Below are 20,486 nucleotides of genomic sequence, written 5' to 3'. Positions count from 1 at the left end.
GAGGAACAGAGCAGGGACAGTTGCAGCCTACACATACTACGCATGGACTATGCATGGATTGTGCAAAGGATGAAACTGCCAAGGCAGCAATAACTACAGGATGGGTGGGAAACATGACAGACAGCTTGGAGAGCTGCAGACGTTGTGAAGGGCGGGACCTGGGATGTATAAAACTCTATTCTTACTTGTATTCGGTGAGAAGTCTGGTGACCGCTTTCGAAACCAGGCGTCTCCCAAAAGCTTTTGAAATAAACCTGCTTTACTTTGACTCATGACTAGTCTGAGATGTATTATTTACCTACAACAAATTGGTGCCAAAATCCAGGATCTGTTTATGGGTCTGGTTGAATGACCTTGACCAGAGAGCCGGGATAGATTACTGAACTTAATAGGATGGGCCACATTACAGTCGCTGTTCATCTGTGATGAGAGAGTGAAAGACGCCTGGAGACATACGGAAAATGAGGCACCTGGATGGGAAAGGTAGGATTAGGGAACCATGGATTACTAGAGATATAGAAGACCTGGTTATGAAGAAACGAGAAGCGTATGTCAGGTCTAAGCAGCTGGGAACGGAGAGAGCGTTGGAGGAATACAGAAAGAGTAGGAGAGATCTCAAATGGGGAGTTAGGAGAGCAAAGAGGGGGCATGAGATGGCTTTGGCAGGTCGGGTTAAGGAGAATCCAAAGGCGTTTTACTCTTATCTTAAGAACAAAAGGGTGGCTAGGGGTAAAATCGATCCTCTCAGGGACAAACGTGGGGAATTGTGCTGAGAGGCAGAGGGAATGGGGGAGATCCTGAATGAATACTTTGCGTCGGTATTCATGAAGGAGAGGGGCTTGATGTCTAGTACGGTCAGTGAGGGAGCGGTAGACCAATTGAAAGATCTATTGATTACGAGGGAAGAAGTGTTGGGGCTCTTAGAGGGCATTAAAACCGATTAATCTCCTGGGCCTGATTGCATTTATCCTAGGCTGCTAAGAGAGGCGAGGGATGAGATTGCTGGGCCTCTGACGTACATCTTTGTCTCTTCTTTGGACACAGGTGAGGTCCCAGAGGACTGGAGGATAGTGAACGTGGTACCGTTGTTTAAAAAAGGTAGGAGGGATAGCCCGGGTAACTATAGACCGGTGAGCTTAACGTCAGTGGTAGGTAAGTTGACGGAGAGGATTCTTAGGGATAGGACGTATGCGCACTTGGAGTGTTGCGATCTGATTAAGGATACGCAGCATGGCTTTGTCAAGGGGAAGTCTTGCCTTACGAATCTGGTAGAATTCTTTGAGGAGGTGACAAAAACAGTTGACGAAGGACGAGCCGTTGACGTCGTCTATATGGATTTCAGTAAGGCGTTTGACAAAGTCCCTCATGGTAGGTTGGTACAGAAGATTAAAGCTCATGGGATATGTGGTCAGGTATCTAGATGGGTAGAGAACTGGCTTGCAAAGAGGAGTCAGAGAGGAGTTGTGGAGGGGTCTTTTTCTAGCTGGAGGTCTGTCACTAGTGGTGTGCCGCAGGGCTCAGTACTGGGACCTCTTCTCTTTGTCGTGTATATAAATGATTTGGAAGAGGGAGTAGTTGGTGTGATCAGCAAATTTGCTGATGACACCAAGATGGCTGGATTGGCTGGCAGTGAGGAGCAGTGTCTGGCAATACAGCAGGATATTGATAGGCTGTTTGATTGGGCAGATACGTGGCAAATGGAGTTTAATCCGGATAAATGTGAGGTGATGCATTTTGGCCAGAATTATGTAAGGGGAAGTTATATGACAAAGAGTAAGCCCGTAAGGAGTATAGAGTCGCAGCGAGACCTGGGGGTGCAAGTGCACAAGTCTTTGAAGGTGGCAGTGCAAGTGGAGAGTGTGGTGAAGAAAGCCGATGGTATGTTAGCCTTTATAGGAAGGAGTATAGAATATAAGAGCTGGAGTCTAATGTTGCAGTTGTACAGAACGTTGGTTCGGCCTCATTTGGAGCACTGCGTACAGTTCTGGTCGCCTTACTCTCAGAAGGACGTGGAGAGTCTGGAGAGAGTGCAGAGGAGGTTTACCAGGATATTGCCTGGTATGGAAGGACTAGGGTATGAGGAAAGATTGAAGAAATTGGGGCTCTTTTCCCTTGAAAGACGTCGACTGAGGGGGGATCTAATAGAGGTATATAAGATTATGAAGGGTATAGATAGAGTAAACAGAGGTAAGCTATTTCCTATAATAGAGACACGTAGGACAAAGGGCCATGGACTTAAGGTGAGGGGGGAGAGGTACAACACAGATATTAGAGGGACGTTATTCACACAGAGGGTAGTGGTGGTATGGAATGCTCTGCCAAGTAAGGTGGTGGAGGCAAACACGCTAGAGTCCTTTAAGAGTAACTTAGACAGGCACATGACTGAGTTGGAGATGGGTGGATACAGGAGGACCTTTTAAATAAGGGCCATTAGCATTGGGGCATCCCTGGTAATGTAAATGGGTATAGTATGATAATAATGTTTTTTTTTCTCTTTCATTCACAGGTTTTAAGTCAGTCCACATCGTGTCCAATGAGGGGCATAAAGGCGATGGGTCGTACTGAGGCTGCTCTTGGTTGTTCGAGATTGGCCTAGTGCTTCGTGTTGTTAGTGTGTGCCTAAACTGGACCAGATACTGGGCAAGATGACAGCTCAGTGACTATCGCTGATTGCTGTGCAGACACGTGGATTTGGGCCAGTGTCTGTGGGAGTTTGCACATTCTCCCCGTGCTTGCGTGGGTTTTCTCCGGGTGCTCCGGTTTCCTCCCACACCCCAAAGATGTGCTGTTAGGCTGATTGGCAGGAATAAATTGTCCCTAAATCAGTTTCCCTCAATCTGGATGGCCATAAAACATTAGATAGGGGTCATGGGTAGAGAGGGGGACTGGTGGTGCTGAGATGGCGGCGCGGGCTCGTTGGGCCGAAGGGCCTGTTTCCCGGGCTGATTTTATTCATTTTTTTAGATAAAATACAGAGGCAGGTCCAGGTAATGTGTTGTACTTGCATGATGTGGGAGCTTGCGGTCCCATTTGTGTTTGCTTGTGTACACATCTGTAGGAAATGTTGGTTGCTCGAGGAAGACCAATTCAGATTTGATGAGGTGGAGTCTGAGCTTTGAACGCTGTGGCACACTAGGGAGCGGAGAGTTAGCGAGACACTGTGTTTCAGGAGGTGCTCGCATCCCAAAGAAGAACTACATCACATTTGGTGAGTGATCAGGGACAGGAGAGTGTGACCCCAAGCAAGTCTTGGTGACGAACCCAGGAGGTAGTGTTGAAGGAGCCTCAGCCCTTGGGCTTGTCTCAGTGTAGATGATGAACGAATGGTATTGTCACTCGACTATTAATCCAGAAAGCTGTTTGGTTCACTAATGTCCTTTTCAGGAATGAGAGCTGCCGACCTTACCTGGTCTGGCCTACATGTGACACCACGGCCACATCAATGGTGTTGACTCTCAATGCCCTCAAAGGGCAACTAGGGACATGCAATAAATGCTGGCCAGCCAGGGACACCCATGTCCATCAAATGATTAAAGAAACAGATGTGTGACCTGTGCGGACGTGGATGAGGGCTGCAAGGAGGATGAGCAACTTAACCATAGCACTGTGGTTCAGGGAGCCATTCAAGAGGGAGGAGGAAAGGGAAATGTTGTTGTAAATGGGGATAGTTCGACAGGAGGAATAGACACTTTCCTCTGTGGCCAGCATGGAGAGTCCCCAAGTCTGTGTTGCCTGACTGGTGCCCCGGTTCAGGACATCTTCTCTGGGTTGCTGGGAAAAATGGAGCTGGAGGGGATAGATTCAGTTGTTGTGGTGCACGTTTCTGAATTCTTAACAGATTAAATCTGAAATTGGAATCGCAATTATGGGACTTGGGTGGATTCCGTGGATTTCCAGACATTCCTCTTTACTTCTTCCTCTTTGTCCTGTTTCTGCACCACTGTATCTTGGGCAGTTTGCTCGTCAACCTTACAGCCCTCGTTCTTGTCCACACTGAGAGCAAGGTCCTCAAACCTGTTGTGCAGATTGAGAGGCCGAGGCCTTTGGGTACACCCCCCCTTCCTCCCCACACCCCCCCTTCCTCCCCACTCCCCTCTCCTTCCTACCCACTCCCCCCTCCTTCCTCCCCACTCCCCCCTCCTTCCTACCCACTCCCCCCTCCTTCCTCCCCACTCCCCCCTCCTTCCTCTCACCCTTCCTCCCCTCAGCAGCACCCTCTTGTTCTTGACCCTCAGAGTTAGCCAGTCTAGGGGGTGTGGATCTCTCTTGTACCCCTTTATCCAGGTTACTCTCCCTCTCCCTGATGAGCCTCAGTGTCTGAAGCTCAGAGTTCAGCTCGTCTACTTTGAGCTGGAGCTCTTCAAGCAACCAGCACTTACTGCAGACATGGTCACTGGGAAGGACCTTGGGGTCCACCAGCTCCCACATCATACAGAAACAGCACATCACATGTCCCTCCATCACAGTCTCCTAGTGATTTCTGAACACAGTTAAGAATTTAGATTTACTTTGCCTGTTTCTCCCAAGTCCTGTGATCCAAAGCCCTTACAGCTCACTCTGCTGCCTGCTCCCGATGATGCCCGCTGTCTACAGCAATCCTCCTTTTATACTTTGCGCTGTAAAAAAAACCCTTCCCACAAAGCCCTGAGGCCCACTTCCTGTCTAACTTTTAAAGCAGAATTACAGTTAAAAATCCAGCAAAAATCTTTACAAAGGTAATCGCTTACCTTTACTCTGGGCAACCTTCACTCCGCTCGCTCCAACGAATGAGTGGACTATTGATGTTTCCTCTGAGGTTGTGCCCTCGGGCCTGAGCCTCTCCTTTATATTGGAAACATCTTCCCCACATCCACTCTATCCAGGCCTTTTGTTATTCTGTAAGTTTCATTGATATTCCTCTCCTCATCCTTTCAAACTCCATCGAGTACAGACCCAAAGTCCTCAGACACTCCTCGTGCGTCAAGTCTTTTATTCACCAGGCCATTCTTGTGAACCTCCTCTGGACCCTCTCCAAGGCCAGCACATCCTTCCTTAGATATGGGGCCGAAAAGGACCAAGAAAGAAAATTACAGCGTAGGAACAGGCCCTTCGGTCCTCCAACCTTGCACCTACCGTGCTACCCGACTTAACTAACCCCCCCCCCAGAACCAAAAGTGCTGACCATATTCGGAATGTGGTCTGACCAAAGATTTACAAAACCTCAGCAGTACACCCCTACTGTTGTATTCTGTCTCTCTCAAAATGAAGCCGAGCAGAGGGACTCTGTTATATCGAACGAATATTGAAAGAGTTATGGTTTGACCCTCCATTGTTTCCAAATTTCCGTGACCATCAACACCCCATCTAGGCTGTAAATATTCTACTTTGGGTATAAACAGTGTTGGATTGAATGGGGTGAAGTGAAGCTGTTTGTTTAGTGACTGTAATTGATATGAGTCTCCATGGATCCGATTAGTCTGCCTGGAGGGTTTCCCTCTTCTATTAATAAGGGATTCTGTTCAATGTGTTGTCCCATTGAGACAGTGGGAGCGACAACTCCAAACTAACAGAGATCAGCGGCTGTGGAGAGAGAGGAGAGATCAGAATCTGGGAGCAGTGGATTGGAATCTCCCAGCGATGCATCTGAATCTGGGAACAATCAATTGGAATGTTACAAGAATGGATCAGAATCTGGGAACAATGGGTTTTGATGTTCCAACCAAGGACAGGAGTTTATCATACTGGATTTCTTGGTTTACTGAAGATGGCTTACGGATAACATTATTTGGTCGGATTCGATATCTACTGTATGTGATTCAATGCTTTTACTATCCCCTCCTGGCTGTTGTTGGTGTTCCGGGTAAGTCCCTGGCTGGAATTTTACCGGCTTGACCGCCAGGGATTCGGAGCAGGCGAGGGGCGGAGCGTGGGAGGGTCTGTTAAACACGGGAGGGATTTTCCAGCTTCGGGGAGAGTGAGGCTGTGAAGTCCCCTCCCCTGTGTCCAGTTTCTCTTGCTAGAAAGGCTGTTGAACTGTGTTGATTTCCCTGTCATTTACTGTACTCGGTTTGCTGCTCTTGTTTCTGTTGAATCTCTGTGTCCAGTTATTATTTCTTTCAGCCACTGACAATTGTCTCGGGGCCCATGGGCTGGGATGTCTCCCATGTGCTGGGACTTTTCATAGACATGTGACATCAAACACTATTCCTTCATGAGTAAAAGATTGAGACAGAATCCATTTTACCTTCGACATATAACATATAGCAGTTCACTGCTTATCATCCACCCAGTCAGCAGGCTGCAGAATCCATTTTTATTGTTTACAGCAAGATCTCACTTGTGTATCTGAATTGTGTATTTGCAACCCCATAGGTTTGGTACATGGTTGGGAACACAGCTGCAAGTCATAGAAATCATAGAAACCCTACAGTACACAAAGAAGCTATTTGGCCCATCAAGTCTGCACCGACCACAATCCCACCCAGGCCCTACCCCCATATCCCTCCATATTTTACCCACTAATCCTCTAACCTATGGTTCTATGGTCAGTTTAGCATGGCCAAGCAACCTAACCCGCCCACCTTTGGACTGTGGGAGGAAACCGGAGCACCCGGAGGAAATCCACGCAGACACTAGGAGAATGTCCCTTAGTGTCCCAAGATGTGCACATTAGGTGGATTGGCCATGGTAAATTGTTCCTTAGTGCCCCAAGGTGTGCAAATTATTGGTAGGAATAGTGGTAGGAAGGACTATTACTTACATGGCAAAAAACTGCAGCAGGCGACGGTGCAGAGGGACCTCGGGGTCCTTGTGCATGAGTCGCAAAAACCCAGCCTGCAGGTGCAGCAGGTGGTCAGGAAGGCTCATGGGATGCTGGCCTTCTGAGCGAGATGGATTGAATATAAAAGTAGGGAGGTCTTGCTGCAGCTGTATAGGGCATTGGTGGGGCCGCAGCTGGAGTACTGTGTGCAGTTTTGGTCGCTGTACTTACGCAAGGATATTTTGGCCTTGGAGGGAGTGCAGAGGAGGTTTACTAGGCTGATGCCGGAGTTGAGGGGGTTTAGCTATGAGGAGAGGCTGGATAAACTAGGCTTGTACTTGTTAGGATTTCGAAGAATGAGGGGAGATCTCATTGAGACGTATAAGATGATGAATGGGATGGATAGGATAGAGGTGGAGAGGCTCTTCCCGCTCAGAAAGGACAGTAGGACTAGGGGGCACAGCCTCAAGATTAAGGGTGGGCGGTTTAGAATGGAGTTGAGGAGGAACTTCTTCACTCAAAGGGTGGTGAATCTCCGGAATTCTCTGCCCGTTGAGGTGGTGGAGGCTGCCTCGCTAAATATTTTTAAGACGCGGGTTGATGGGTTTTTGATAAGCGAGGGGATTAAGGGTTCTGGGGAGAGGGCGGGAATGTGGAACTGAGCCACGACAGATCAGCAATGATCTTATTGAATGGCGGGGCAGGCTTGAAGGGCTAGATGGCCTACTCCTGCTCCTATTTCTTATGTTCTAATGAATGTGCACACTCCACACGGACAGTGAACCGAGCCGGGAATCAAACCCAGGACTCTGGAGCTATGAAGCAGCAATGCTAACCACTGTGCTACCGTGCCCGCCACCACCCCCCCTCCCCAACCACCACCCCCCCTCCCCCTCAAATCTGCCTGTCAAAATGAAGATTTTTATGGGGATAGGGCTGGGTGGGATTGTGGTCGGTGCCTGTGAAGTTCTGCTCAAACCTCACGCATTCATGTCTAGACCACCATGTACTCTACAAACAGCAAGGGACCCAGCATCGATCCATATGTAATCCCACTGGACACAGGCTTGCAGTCACAAAAGCAACATTCAACCATCACCCTCTGCCTCCTGCCACTCAGCCGATTTTGAATGTAATTTAACAAATTGCCCTCGATCCAATCGGCTATTACTTTCCTGTTCAGTCTCCCATGAGGGAATTCTTCTCTGAAGTCCATTTAGACTACATCGACTGCACTTCCCTCATCTACTTATTCAGTCACCTCCTAAATATATTCAAGCAAATTGTAGAGATGATCTCTACTTGACAAAGTCATGCTGACTATTATCCATCAACCCTAACCTCTCAAAGTGGAGATTAATTCTGTCCCTCAGGTTGATTTCCAATCATCATGATTTCCAATCATGGCCCTAGTGATGATGCCATCTTGGGCGTGATCTTGGATGTCTCCAGGACACCTTGTAGGATGGCAGTAGAGCACAATGGTTAGCACAGCTGCCTCACAGCATCAGGGATCCCGGGATTCCATCATCACCAGTGATGATTTTTTGTTTACTTTGAAACCAGCTCCATTCTCCCACATTGCCTGTTGGGATTTCTCCTGTTACAAGAACGTGTCGTGTTTCTCTGGAAAGCATTCACAGTGAGGAGGTCCAGTTTCTCGCAGCTCCCCAGTGTCACATTGACCCTTGTAAATTTATCTCGATCACAGCAATCCTGTGCACGTCATCAATCTGCGTAAGTTCATTGGTAAGGCCAGGGCACATCGTGCTGATGTTCCAGCTTGAGATGTGAAAGACTGATTTGGTTAGGTTTGATTTGAATTGATTTGTCTTATTGTTGTCATATATATTAGTATACGGTGAAAAGGATTGTTTGTTGAGTGTTCTACAGACAAAGGATAGAGAATAAGAGATTGCAGAATGTAATGCAGTTATAGCGAGGGTGGAGGAAAAGATCAACTTAATGCCGTATAGGTCCATTCAAACGCCGGGTGGCAGCAAGAAGAAGCTGTTGTTGAGTCATCAGCATGGTGGCACCATGGTTAGCACTCCTGTTTCATGTGTCCAAGGACATGAGTTCGATTCCAAGCTTGGATCAACGTCTGTGTGGAATTTGAACATTCTCTGGGTGAATTTCCTCCGGATGCTCCGATTCCCACCCATAGTCCAACATTTGGTTGATTGGCCATGCTAAATTAACAATTCGCGTCCCGTGATACGCATGTTAGGGGGATTAGGAGGGTACATATGTGGGACCTCGGGCATAGGGCCTGGCTACGATTGTGAATGGATCAATGGCCCCCTTCTGCATTGTAGTTTTTCTATGAGTTGGTTGGCATGCTTTTTTTTATCTCTAATGGAACTAGTGGGATGAGTATATATCCATGGTGCATTATTCCCTAATTATGCTGGCTGTTTTTGCGAGTCAGCAAGAAGCTTAGACAGATTTGATGAGTTGGAGATTGATTTGAGTGATGGACTGGTCTGCATTCACGAAGTTCGAAGTTTGTTGCAGTCTGGGACAGAGCATGAGCCACACCAAGCTACAATATTATCTGTGATGCATCTGTAAAAGTGGGTGAGAGTCGCAGCTGACCTGCCAAATGTCCTTAGTCCTCTGAGAAGATAGAGGCATTCGTGGGCTGTCTTAACGATAGTGTCATCATGGAAGGGCACAAAAAGTTACTGGTGATCTGAGCAGTAAAACCTGAAGATCTAGACCGTTTCAGCTTCAACCCATTGATGTAGATGGGGGCATGTACTCCATGATACCTCCTGAAGTAGATTTGCTTTGTTGACATTGAGGAAAAGATTATTGTGGTCACAACAATTCACCAGATTCTCCAACTCTTCCCTGTTCTCAGTCTCATCATTGTTTGGGATCTGACCCATGATGTTGGGGTCATCAGAAAACTTGTAAATTGAGTCATCGGCATATAAGGAATACAGTAAGGGGCTGAGGACACAGTCTTGCGGGGCACCGCTGTTGAGGATGATTGTGGAAGAGGTGTTGTTGCCTCTCCTTATTTATTGCTGTTTGTGGGTTAGAAGTTCAGGATCCAACTTCAGAGGCTGAAGCCGAGTTCCAGTCCATGGTTTTGGACGTGAGGTCAGTAGGAATAATGGTGTTGAAGGTTGAGCTGTAGTCGATAGACATGAGTCTGTGTTACAGGGTTGACTGCCGGGCCAGGGAGATGGTGTGTGTGGACCTGTTGAGGAGGTAGATGAACTGTAGTGGATCAAGGCAATCTGGGAGGCTGGAATTGATTTGTGCCCTGACTAACCTTTTGATGTCTTTCATATTATTGGATATCATTCTCACTGGATGATTGTCATTATGGCAGGCTGCTTGGTTTTTCTTTGGTAATGGCCTTTGTTGAGTTTTTCTTACCAGGTGCACAGATTGTCAACCTTCCTGCCAAGAGAGGACTCACTGACCTTCACTGGTCCAGTAGACCACAGTGGGGCAGCAGCAAACCCACTGGGAATTATGGACGGTCACTATTCACTGAACACTGAAGTTTTCTCAAACACTTGAAAGCAAACCCTGGCAGTTGTGTTCTGTGCCAACCGGGTGTGAAATTACCATTTCTTCCTGTGTTGTACTAATTTGGCAACAATGCTGTGGTCTCGTCTCCAGGGTACAGCCCAGGGTAAATATAATAGAGATTCTGTGCGGTCAAGGCATCGGGACCTCCCTCTGTCAACTGTTAGTATGAGTCAGAGGCAAGGGTGGACCAGCACTGTTTGGTACCAGTTCTGCTGCAGGGGTTGTCAGTAAGCTGTCTGACTGATTACCATCTACAGGGATTTCTGTCAGGGTTTACTCCCTCAGTCTTCTTACCCTCCAAATCCCCCACAAGGTAGAAGGGCTATTTACATGTATCTGAGTGAGGATCAGTGTTGTGAACTCCTCTGAAAACTCTCTCCCAAATGTATACCATTGTGTTGTCGCCATGGTGCAGCATGGTGACACTGTGGTTAGCACTGCTGACTCACAGCGTCCGGGACCTGGGTTCAATTCCTGGTTTGGGTCATTTATTGTGCAGAGTTTGGAGCTTCTCTCCATGTCTGTGTGGGTTTCTTCTGGATGCTCCTCTTTCCCCTTACACTCCAAAAGATGAGCTGGATTTTTAAAAGAAATTATTTTGTATGTGTGGACATTGTTTTTATTTTCACCTATCCTCAGTCTAAATGGTCACATCTTCCCCTGAATGATGTCTAATTTTAATCTTAATCTTCCTTCCTAACAGTGAACATAATCACAATTGTGACACTGACAAAGAGAAACTGTGGTCTGTCCAAATGTGTTACTAGTTATCTGGTGGCCATGTCGGTGGGGGATCTGCTGGTCGTTATCCTTGACCTTACATTGAGACACATTCCCATTGTTTATTGGGAACAGTTTTATTTCCTGGTGTTGGTTCCTGTGTGTAATATCCACGCCGTCCTGCTTTATGCAGCCACTGACTGTTCTGTCTGGTTCACCGTCACTTTCACCTTTGATCGATTTGTGGCCATTTGCTGCCCCAAGCTGAAAAGTAAATATTGCAGTGAGAAATCGGCGTCTGTGGTTCTGGGAACAGTGACGGTGCTGAGCTGTTTAAAGAACATTTTCTGGTATTTTATGTTTTTAAATGGATATCGGCTGGTGAACAATCCCTGGTTTTGTGAGGTCTCATGGGATGTTGTGCAATCTCCGGTCTGGGGAATAATTGAGTTCCTCCACTTCATTTTAACACCGTGTGTCCCATTCGTCCTGATTCTGCTGCTCAATGCTTTCACTGTCAGACACATTTTAGTGAGCAGCAGAGCCCGCAGGAGACTCCGGTGTCACAACAGTGGGGAGAATTCCAGAGACCCAGAGATGGAGAGTCGAAGGAAATCCATCATTTTACTGTTTGTTATCTCAGCCAATTTCATGCTGTTATGGTCAATGTTAATGGTTTATTCAATATGGAGTCGGATGGAGTATTTGGGCTATCAGTCGGTATGGTTAGAAAGTTTTGTTCTGGAATTGGGTTTCATGCTGCAACTCTTGAGTTGTTGTACAAACACTGTCATTTACGCTGTGACACAGACTCTCTTCAGACAGCAGCTAATAATTCTGCTCAAATATCCCTTTACTGCAATTATTCATCTCATTACAGCCTCAGAAGTAAATGCAACTACAAGATCCCTGACTCTTCCTATTGGACATTCAGACTCCAAACAGCAAACAGCCTCACAAAGACAGAAAGAGTAACAGATAGAGAGAGAGAGGGGCGGCAGTGAAAGCAAAAGTGAGAGCGATAGAGAGACAAAGATAGAGAGAGGGAGTAAAGGGCACAAAGCCATGAAGAGAGACAGCATTTGAAATAGTTTTGAACAGATAGAAGGAAAGAAACAGACAGACAGAGAGAGACAAACAGAGATAAAGGACAGAGAGAGAGAGATTCTCTCAGAGTGAAAGAAATAGGGATAGAGGGGGAAATGGCAAGGCTGATGGACAGGGAATGAGAAAAGGGGACAGGACATACATGGGAAGATGTAATATGGAAGGAAAATCGTTCTCTGGAGCAGTGTACTGGTGGCTGGGGAGTGTAAACTGTGAGTGTTCTGTGTTTATTTTTAAATTACATTGCTGTGTTGTGGGTTTTTTCCCTTTGTGCTTTCCATAGAGGGTCCGAGGCGCAAGGGCTGTTGGGAAGGGAGTGAGGGAGTATAAAAACAAGGCCACAGTAGATAGCGGGCAGCGTTGGGAGTGGGCATCAGAGTGAGGTGGGTGCTGAGTGAGTACTGCAAGGGCTTTGGCTCACAGGGCTTAGGCGAGGCAGGGTTAGGCAAGGTGAGTTACTGGTCAAGTTTTTCAAAGTGTGTCCACAGGTCTGAGGGTAGTCAAATAAATGGCAGGGACCATGGGGAGACGTGTCAGCTGTGTAAGGTGCAAGATGTGGGAGTTCCTGGAGACGCAGCATCTCCGGAGAGTCCACATCTGCACCAAATGTCTGGAGTTGCAGCGTTTGAGGTCCCGGGTTAGGCAACTGGAGCTGAGGCTGGAGGATTTATTTTTAGTGAGGGAGAATGAGGCATGAATGAATAGGAACCAGATTCAAGAGGGGATCTCAGAGTCAAGGAGGGGGGATGGGTGGGTTACAGTTAGGAAGGGGAAAAAGAAGAGGAGTAATGTTCCAAAGGCTACGCCAGGGGTAGTCTCTCAAGGTAGCAGGGGTAAGGCACCAACTGAGGTGGAAAGGGCACGAGGGGAAGGGGAAAATGCCTCAGAGGGAAGGAAGGGGGCTGGATGTGACATAGTGGTGGGGGACTGGAGGGTTAGAGGAATTGATAGGCGGTTCTGTGGGCAAAAGCGAGACTCCAGGATGGCGGTCTGCCTCCCTGGAGCTGGGGTACAGGATGTGTCAGAGAGGGTAGAGGAAGTCTTGAAGGGCAAAGGGACCCAGGCGGATGTAATTATACATGTAGGAGAGAGGGACATAGGAAGGAAGAGTAGGGGGGAAATACGTTCGCAGTTCAGGGAGTTGGGGGCCAGGCTGAAGTGTAGGGCCTCCAGGGTGGCGATCTCTGGGCTCCTGCCAGTGCCCAGCAATAGCAGGGATAAGAATAATGAGATCCTACAGCTGAATGCGTGGCTGAGGGATTGGTGCAGGACAGAGGGTTTTCGTTTTATTGACCATTGGGAAGTCTTTGCAAAGGAAGGGCACTTGTATAAGAGGGATAGGGAACACTTAAATGGGAAGGGGACACATATTTTAGCTGGGAGGTTGGCTGGAGTGTTTAGGCAGGGTTTAAACTAGTATGGAGGGGGGGTGGGGAGGAGGGAGACAGCTCAGGCACTGGGAGTGAGTTGGATGTCAGGGTAAGTCTACTTGATAGGGAAATCCCCCAGGAGAAGGAGGATCCGAGAGGGACTGAGGGTCTTTGGTGCATCTGTTTTAATGCGAGGAGTGTGACGGGAAAGTCAGATGAACTTAGGGCCTTGATGTTCGCGAGGAATTTAGATGTGGTGGCAGTGACAGAGACGTGGTTAAAGGAGGGGCAAGACTGGCAGATAAATATTGCAGGGTATAAGTGTTTTAGGCGTGATAGGGGAGGGTTGAAAAGAGGAGGGGGAGTGGCACTCTTAGGGAATGGATCACAGCGGTGCAGAGGGAGGATAACATGGAGGGGTTGGACATTGAGTCTCTGTGGTGGAGTTGAGGAACAGGAAGGGGGCCATTACTATGCTAGGAGTGTACTATAGGCTACCCGATAGCCCGCGGGCAGTGGAAGAGGGTATATGTAGGGACATTTTGGATAAGTGTAGGAAGAATAGGGTTGTTGTAGTGGGAGATTTTAATCTCCCTGGGGTGGATTGGAAGGTGCCGAGAGCTGGGGGGTCTGATGGGGAGGAATTTGTAAGATGTGTATTGGAAAGATCCTTGCAACAGTATGTAGATAGCCCGACTAGACAGGGGGCGATACTGGATTTAGTTGTGGGAAATGAGCCGGGTCAGGTGGTTGAGGTTGCGGTAGGTGAACATGTGGCTAAAAGTGGCCACAACTCCGTCTACTTTAGGCTACAAATGGAAAAAGATGAGAGCTGTCCTAAGGGGAGGGTGCTAAATTGGGGGAAGGCTAGATACAGCCGGATTAGGCAGGAACTTAGGGATACAAACTGGGATAGGCTGTTGGAAGGCAAGACCACGTTAGGCATGTGGGAGTCTTTCAAGGGAAAACTGCAAAAGGTGCAGGAGAGGCATGTGCCGGTTAGGAGAAAGGATGGGAAAGGTAGGATTAGGGAACCGTGGATTACTAGAGATATAGAAGACTTGGTTAGGAAGGAACGAGAGGCGTATGTCAGGTCTAAGCAACTGGGAACGGAGGGAGCGTTGGAGGAATACAGAGAGAGCAGGAGGGATCTCAAACGGGGAGTTAGGAGAGCAAAGAGGGCATGAGATGGCTTTGGCAGGTAGGGTTAAGGAGAATCCAAAGGCGTTTTACTGTTATCTTAAGAACAAAAGGGTGGCTAGGGGTAAAATCGGTCCTCTCAGGGACAAACGTGGGGAATTGTGCTGAGAGGCAGAGGGAATAGGGGAGATCCTGAATGAATACTTTGCGTTGGTATTCACGAAGGAGAGGGGCTTGATGTCTAGTACGGTCATTGAGGGAGCGGTAGACCAATTGAAAGATCTATTGATTACGAGGGAAGAAGTGTTAGGGCTTTTAGAGGGCATTAAAACTGATAAATCTCTGGGGCCTGATTGCATTTATCCTAGGCTGCTTAGAGAGGCAAGGGATGAGATTGCTGGGCCTCTGACGTACATCTTTGTCTCTTCTTTGGTGAGGTGCCAGAGGACTGGAGGATAGTGAACGTGGTACCGTTGTTTAAAAAGGGTAGGAGGGATAGCCCGGGTAACTATAGACCGGTGAGCTTAACGTCAGTGGTAGGTAAGTTGATGGAGAGGATTCTTAGGGATAGGATGTATGCGCACCTGGAGCGTTGCGATCTGATTAAGGATACGCAGCATGGCTTTGTCAAAGGAAAGTCTTGCCTTACAAATCTGGTAGAATTCTTTGAGGAGGTGACAAAAACGGTTGACGAAGGATGAGCCATTGATGTCGTCTATATGGATTTCAGTAAGGCGTTTGACAAAGTCCCTCATGGTAGGTTGATACAGAAGATTAAAGCTCATGGGATATGCAGTCAGGGATCTAGATGGGTAGAGAACTGGCTTGCAAAGAGGAGTCAGAGAGTAATTGTGGAGGGGTCTTGTTCTAGCTGGAGGTCTGTCACTAGTGGTGTGCTGCAGGGCTCGGTAATGGGACCTCTTCTCTTTGTAGTGTATATAAATGATTTGGAAGAGGGAGTAAGTGGTGTGATCAGCAAATTTGCTGATGACACCAAGATGGCTGGATTGGCGGGCAGTGAGGAGCAGTGTCTGGCAAGACAGCGGGATATTGATAGGCTGGTTGACTGGGCAGATACGTGGCAAATGGAGTTTAATCTGGATAAATGTGAGGTGATGCATTTTGGCCGCAATAATGTAGGGGGGAGTTATATGATAAAGGGTAAGCCCGTAAGGAGCATAGAGTCACAGCGAGACCTGGGGGTGCAAGTGCACAAGTCTTTGAAGGTGGCAGTGCAAGTGGAGAGTGTGGTAAAGAAAGCCTATGGTATGTTAGCCTTTGTAGGAAGGGTTTTTGAATATAAGAGCTGGAGTCTAATGTTGCAGTTGTACAGAACATTGGTTCGGCCACATTTGGAGTACTGCGTACAGTTCTGGTTGTCTTACTACCGGAAGGACGTGGAGACTCTGGAGAGAGTACAGAGGAGGTTTACCAGGATGTTGCCTGGTATGGAAGGACTAGGGTATGAGGAAAGATTGAAGAAATTGGGGCTCTTTTCCCTTGAAAGACGCTGACTGAGGGGGGATCTAATAGAGGTATATAAGATTATGAAGGGTATAGATAGAGTAAACAGAGGTAAGCTATTTCCTATAATAGAGACACGTAGGACAAAGGGCCATGGACTTAAGGTGAGGGGGGAGCGGTACAACACAGATATTAGAGGGACGTTATTCACACAGAGCGTAGTGGGGGTATGGAATGCTCTGCCAAGTAAGGTGGTGGAGGCAAACACGCTAGAGTCCTCTAAGAGTAACTTAGACAGGCACATGACTGAGTTGGAGATGTGTGGATATAGGAGAACTTTTTAAATAAGGGTCATTAGCATTGGGGCGTCCCCGGCAATGTAAATGGGTATATTATGATAATAATGTTGTTTTTCTCTTTCATTCACAGATTTTAAGTCGGTCCACCTCGTGTCCATAGAGGGGCATACAGGCGATGGGTCGTACTGGGGCTGCTCTTGGTTGTTCGAGATTGGCCTAGTGCTTCATGTCGTTAGTGTGTGCCTAAACTGGACAAGATACTGGGCAAGACGACAGCTCAGTGACTATCACTGATTGCTGTGCAGACACATGGATTTGGGCCGGTGTCTGTGGGAGTTTGCGCATTCTCCCCGTGCTTGCGTGGGTTTGCTCGGGGTGCTCCGGTTTCCTCCCACACCCCATAGATGTGCTGTTAGGCTGATTGGCAGGAATAAATTGTCCCTAAATCAGTTTCCCTCAATCTGGATGGCCATAAAACATTAGATAGGGGTCATGGGTAGAGAGGTGGACTGGTGGTGTTGAGATGGCGGCGCGGGCTCGTTGGGCCGAAGGGCCTGTTTCCCGGGCTGATTTTGTTCTTTGTTCTTTCTTCCTTTAAAAGAGCAACTAAGAGGGAACGGGAGACAGAAAGGAGGGCAGAGATAAATAGTCAGAGGAAGAGAGAAACAGACAGAGAGAGAGCACGGGAACTAATGGAAAAGAATGAGACTGAACACATACAATGGACACAACAAGAGCAAAAGGCAGAGCAAGGCATAGAGAGAGAGAGATAAGAAAAGTGGGACAGAGACAGAGAGGGAGAGGGACATGGAGACAGAGCGGGACAAGGAGAGTGAGATTAAAAGGGATCAAGAGAGACAGAAGAAGAGGGTATAGAGGGAGAGAAAGAGGGAGAAGCAGAGAGACAATAAGAGGCACAGAACAACATATAGAGAGAGACAGAGACAGAGAGATGCACAGGAAGATAGAAAGCGACAGAGAGATTTATTTAATGACTTTTATGATAACCATCAGTTGGACATATTGGAATATGAATTCCCTGACTGAGCCAGTTAATGCTATCCAATCCGGGAGGTCTGCAGACGAATGGTGTATCGAGGTTACTGGAAATCAGGGTCTGTATACTCAGGATGTGGGTATGATGGACTGATGGTTTTCTCAGTAGACTATAAATACAGAAACTCAGCTAATGTTTTGGGCACACGGGTTCCAATCTCATCACAGCTGATGGTGGGATTAAAATAATTATATCTGGAGTTCAGAATCTGCTGGTGACCTGAAAATCATTTTCGATTTTTGGGGAAAAAAAACACCTGGTTCACCAATGTCCCAGGGAAGGAAATCTGTCGCCCTTACATGATCAGGACACTTAATTGCCCTCTCAGCAAGGGTAACTGGGGATGGGCAATAAATGCTGGCTGGCCAGAACACCCAAGTCTCAAGAATGAATAAACAAGACTTTGAGTGGGAAATTTTAAATAAGCTGTAAACTGTTTCTCACAGCTGGATAAATACCCAATCCCAAAGGTTGAGGACGACAATTCAAAGCTGGCAGTAGGATTCTTGTTTCCAATTGTGAACTTATTGACCTGCACTTAAATTAACAGCTAGCTGAGGATTCCCAGCGATATTCAACAGCTCACACTCAGAAGGAGTTTAACATTTATAAAGTGTCAAATGTAGGTTTACACTAACACTGCAATTAAATTACTGTAAACATTGTCTAGTCATCACACTCTGATGCTTTTTTGGGTAAACTGAGGGAGAACTAAGCATGGGCAATGCACCTAAACAAGCAAGTCTCCCAGACTGTGGGAGGAAACTGCAGCAACCAGAGGAAACCCATGCTGACACAGCGAGAATGTGCAGACTCCGCAAAGACAATGACCCAAGCCAGGAATTGAACCCAGGTCTCTGGTGTTGTGAGGCAGCCGTGCTAACCACTGTGACGCCTTATCTACGGTGATAGTTTGGACAAGGAAATTCCAGAAGTACCTGCGTGATGGTGCAGCCCATAACATTGGCCCAAATCCAGCTGTGGGTTTTATGAGTGTCTGCCAACTAGTATCAGTTGGAACACCCTCCAGGAGGCCGAAACATTCAGGCAGATGCCTTGAGTTGACTACGATTAACAGACAGTTGTACCCCCGATGGAAGAGATGGTAACCGTGACCCTTTTTTTCAAATTCTCTGAATAGCTGCCAATTATATTCGGCTGTGGATGCAAAATTCCCCAGTCCCCAATAATTGGAAGCAGCGAGTGCTGATGCGGGTGTCCAAACGGCCGTTCCAGACTGAATTGTACACATATTGTAGTGGCAGAGAGCAGCTAACTGCGGAAGGTGGCACACTGCCATGGATTTCAAGAGTGTCGTCCTGAGCCAGGTTCACTATCCCATCCTGGCTGAAACTTACCACGGCCACCCAGGAGTGACAAACTTAAAATCCTCTCAGTTGCCATGTCTGGTGGCCAGGTATGGATACAGATATTTGCAGAGGTGGGTCAGTATTGGTGATATCAACAAGGGGAACTATAACCAGTCGCTACTCTTTGCACTTGCAAATAGCCAGGACGGCCACAGACGCGGCTGTACGTGGAAAGTGCCAGGCCGTTCATGGAGTCAACGTTCCTGCTAATGGGAGATGCAAATTCAAAGTGGGTCCCGTAACTGGATGAGTTAATCAAAGAAGAAATAAGTCTCACAACGCCAGCTTAAAGTCCAACAAGTTTATTTGTAGCAAACACCACAAGCTTTTGGAACAGGCTGTCCATTCGTCAAGTGAGTGGGAGTTCTGAGCAGGAGGAACCGAATGGAGAATCGAAACATCAGAAAAGGTTTCCAAGGTAGTCAGCCCTCGGCGGTTACTCAGATCTAGATGGGAAGGGGTTCAATGGCTTCAAACAGGTTCAAGCACAAATATAAACTTCCGAACTGGGCCTGTTAAATCTGCCCACAGAGTGCAAGCTACAAAGAGTGAAACTCTGAGTGTTGGGGTAAGTGTGGGAGTTTAGGGAAGTGGCTGGAGATGTATTGCTCTGTCTTGTGTCGCTTACTGCCTTCCCATCAGGTCCAGTGTGAGCAGGTGTCGGCCAGACATTAAATGTTCAGAAAATGTTGTGGGACCAATGGAAGCAGCTGATTGGTGAGTCAGTCCTTGGAAGGAACACTGAGGGAATTTTCTGAGCAGCTCCTTGCTGATGTCATAGCATCAGGAAAGATCTCGATATTTTTAATGCATTGGGAACCTGGGCTCAAATGTCAACATGGTAGCTGGTGAAATTCATACTCAATAAAAAATATCTGGAATTAAAAATCTGCTGATGACAATAAAATTATTGATTGTTGAAAAAACTCATCTGGTTCACTCATATCATTTAGGGAAGGAAATCTGCCGTCCTTGCCTGGTCTGGCCTACATGTGGCTCCACAGTCACAGCAATGTGTTTAACTCCCAACCGCTCTCCAACATCAACTCGGGATGGGCAATAAATGCTGGCTATCCTGAGAACTCTGTTTCCCAAAAATGAATGAAAGAAATGCCCTTTTCCCATCCTTACAGATTCAAGCAGATTTAGATTTTTGCTGGTGGGATACTTTCTGTGAAGTTTATTGAGAACATAGCTTAAAGTAGAAAATTACAACAAGATTACAAACATATAAAAAGTAGATAAAATACAGAGGCAGGTCCAGGTAATGTGTTGTACTTGCATGATGTGGGAGCTTGCGGTCCCATTTGTGTTTGCTTGTGTACACATCTGTAGGAAATGTTGGTTGCTCGAGGAAGACCAATTCAGATTTGATGAGGTGGAGTCTGAGCTTTGAACGCTGTGGCACACTAGGGAGCGGAGAGTTAGCGAGACACTGTGTTTCAGGAGGCGCTCACATCCCAAAGAATAACTACATCACATTTGGTGAGTGATCAGGGACAGGAGAGTGTGACTCCAAGCAAGTCTTGGTGACGAACCCAGGAGGTAGTGTTGAAGGATCCTCAGCCCTTGGGCTTGTCTCAGTGTAGATGATGAACGAATGGTATTGTCACTTGACTATTAATCCAGAAAACTGTTTGGTTCACTAATGTCCTTTTAATGAATGAG

The 20,486-nt window shown here is 47.2% G+C and overlaps 1 protein-coding gene across 1 annotated transcript; it reads left to right on the top strand.

Annotated features, from left to right (window-relative positions):
- Positions 1–5,658: 5,658 nt before the first annotated feature.
- LOC145337495 (putative G-protein coupled receptor 139) lies at positions 5,659–20,214 on the top strand. Its single transcript, XM_080182285.1, has 5 exons — positions 5,659–5,839; positions 10,995–11,899; positions 17,999–18,070; positions 18,708–18,865; positions 20,154–20,214. Exons 1-5 carry the CDS (start codon positions 5,659–5,661, stop codon positions 20,212–20,214), a joined length of 1,377 nt encoding a protein of 458 aa, XP_080038411.1.
- The last annotated feature ends 272 nt before the right edge of the window (positions 20,215–20,486 follow it).

Source organism: Carcharhinus amblyrhynchos, unplaced genomic scaffold, assembly GCF_965287045.1.
Source record: "Carcharhinus amblyrhynchos unplaced genomic scaffold, sCarAmb.v2.hapA scaffold_51, whole genome shotgun sequence".
NCBI lineage: Eukaryota > Metazoa > Chordata > Chondrichthyes > Carcharhiniformes > Carcharhinidae > Carcharhinus > Carcharhinus amblyrhynchos.
This window is presented reverse-complemented; position numbering and strand designations above follow the sequence as displayed.

Bases quoted from the DNA above. Each gene is read 5' to 3' on its own strand.
- LOC145337495 (XM_080182285.1), top strand. From the start codon at position 5,659: ATGGATCAGAATCTGGGAACAATGGGTTTTGATGTTCCAACCAAGGAC. The intron at 11,900-17,998 runs GTAAATGCAACT...TTAAATTAACAG, and splicing joins ATCTCATTACAGCCTCAGAA to CTAGCTGAGGATTCCCAGCG. The intron at 18,866-20,153 runs GTATGGATACAG...ACACATCTGTAG, and splicing joins TTGCCATGTCTGGTGGCCAG to GAAATGTTGGTTGCTCGAGG.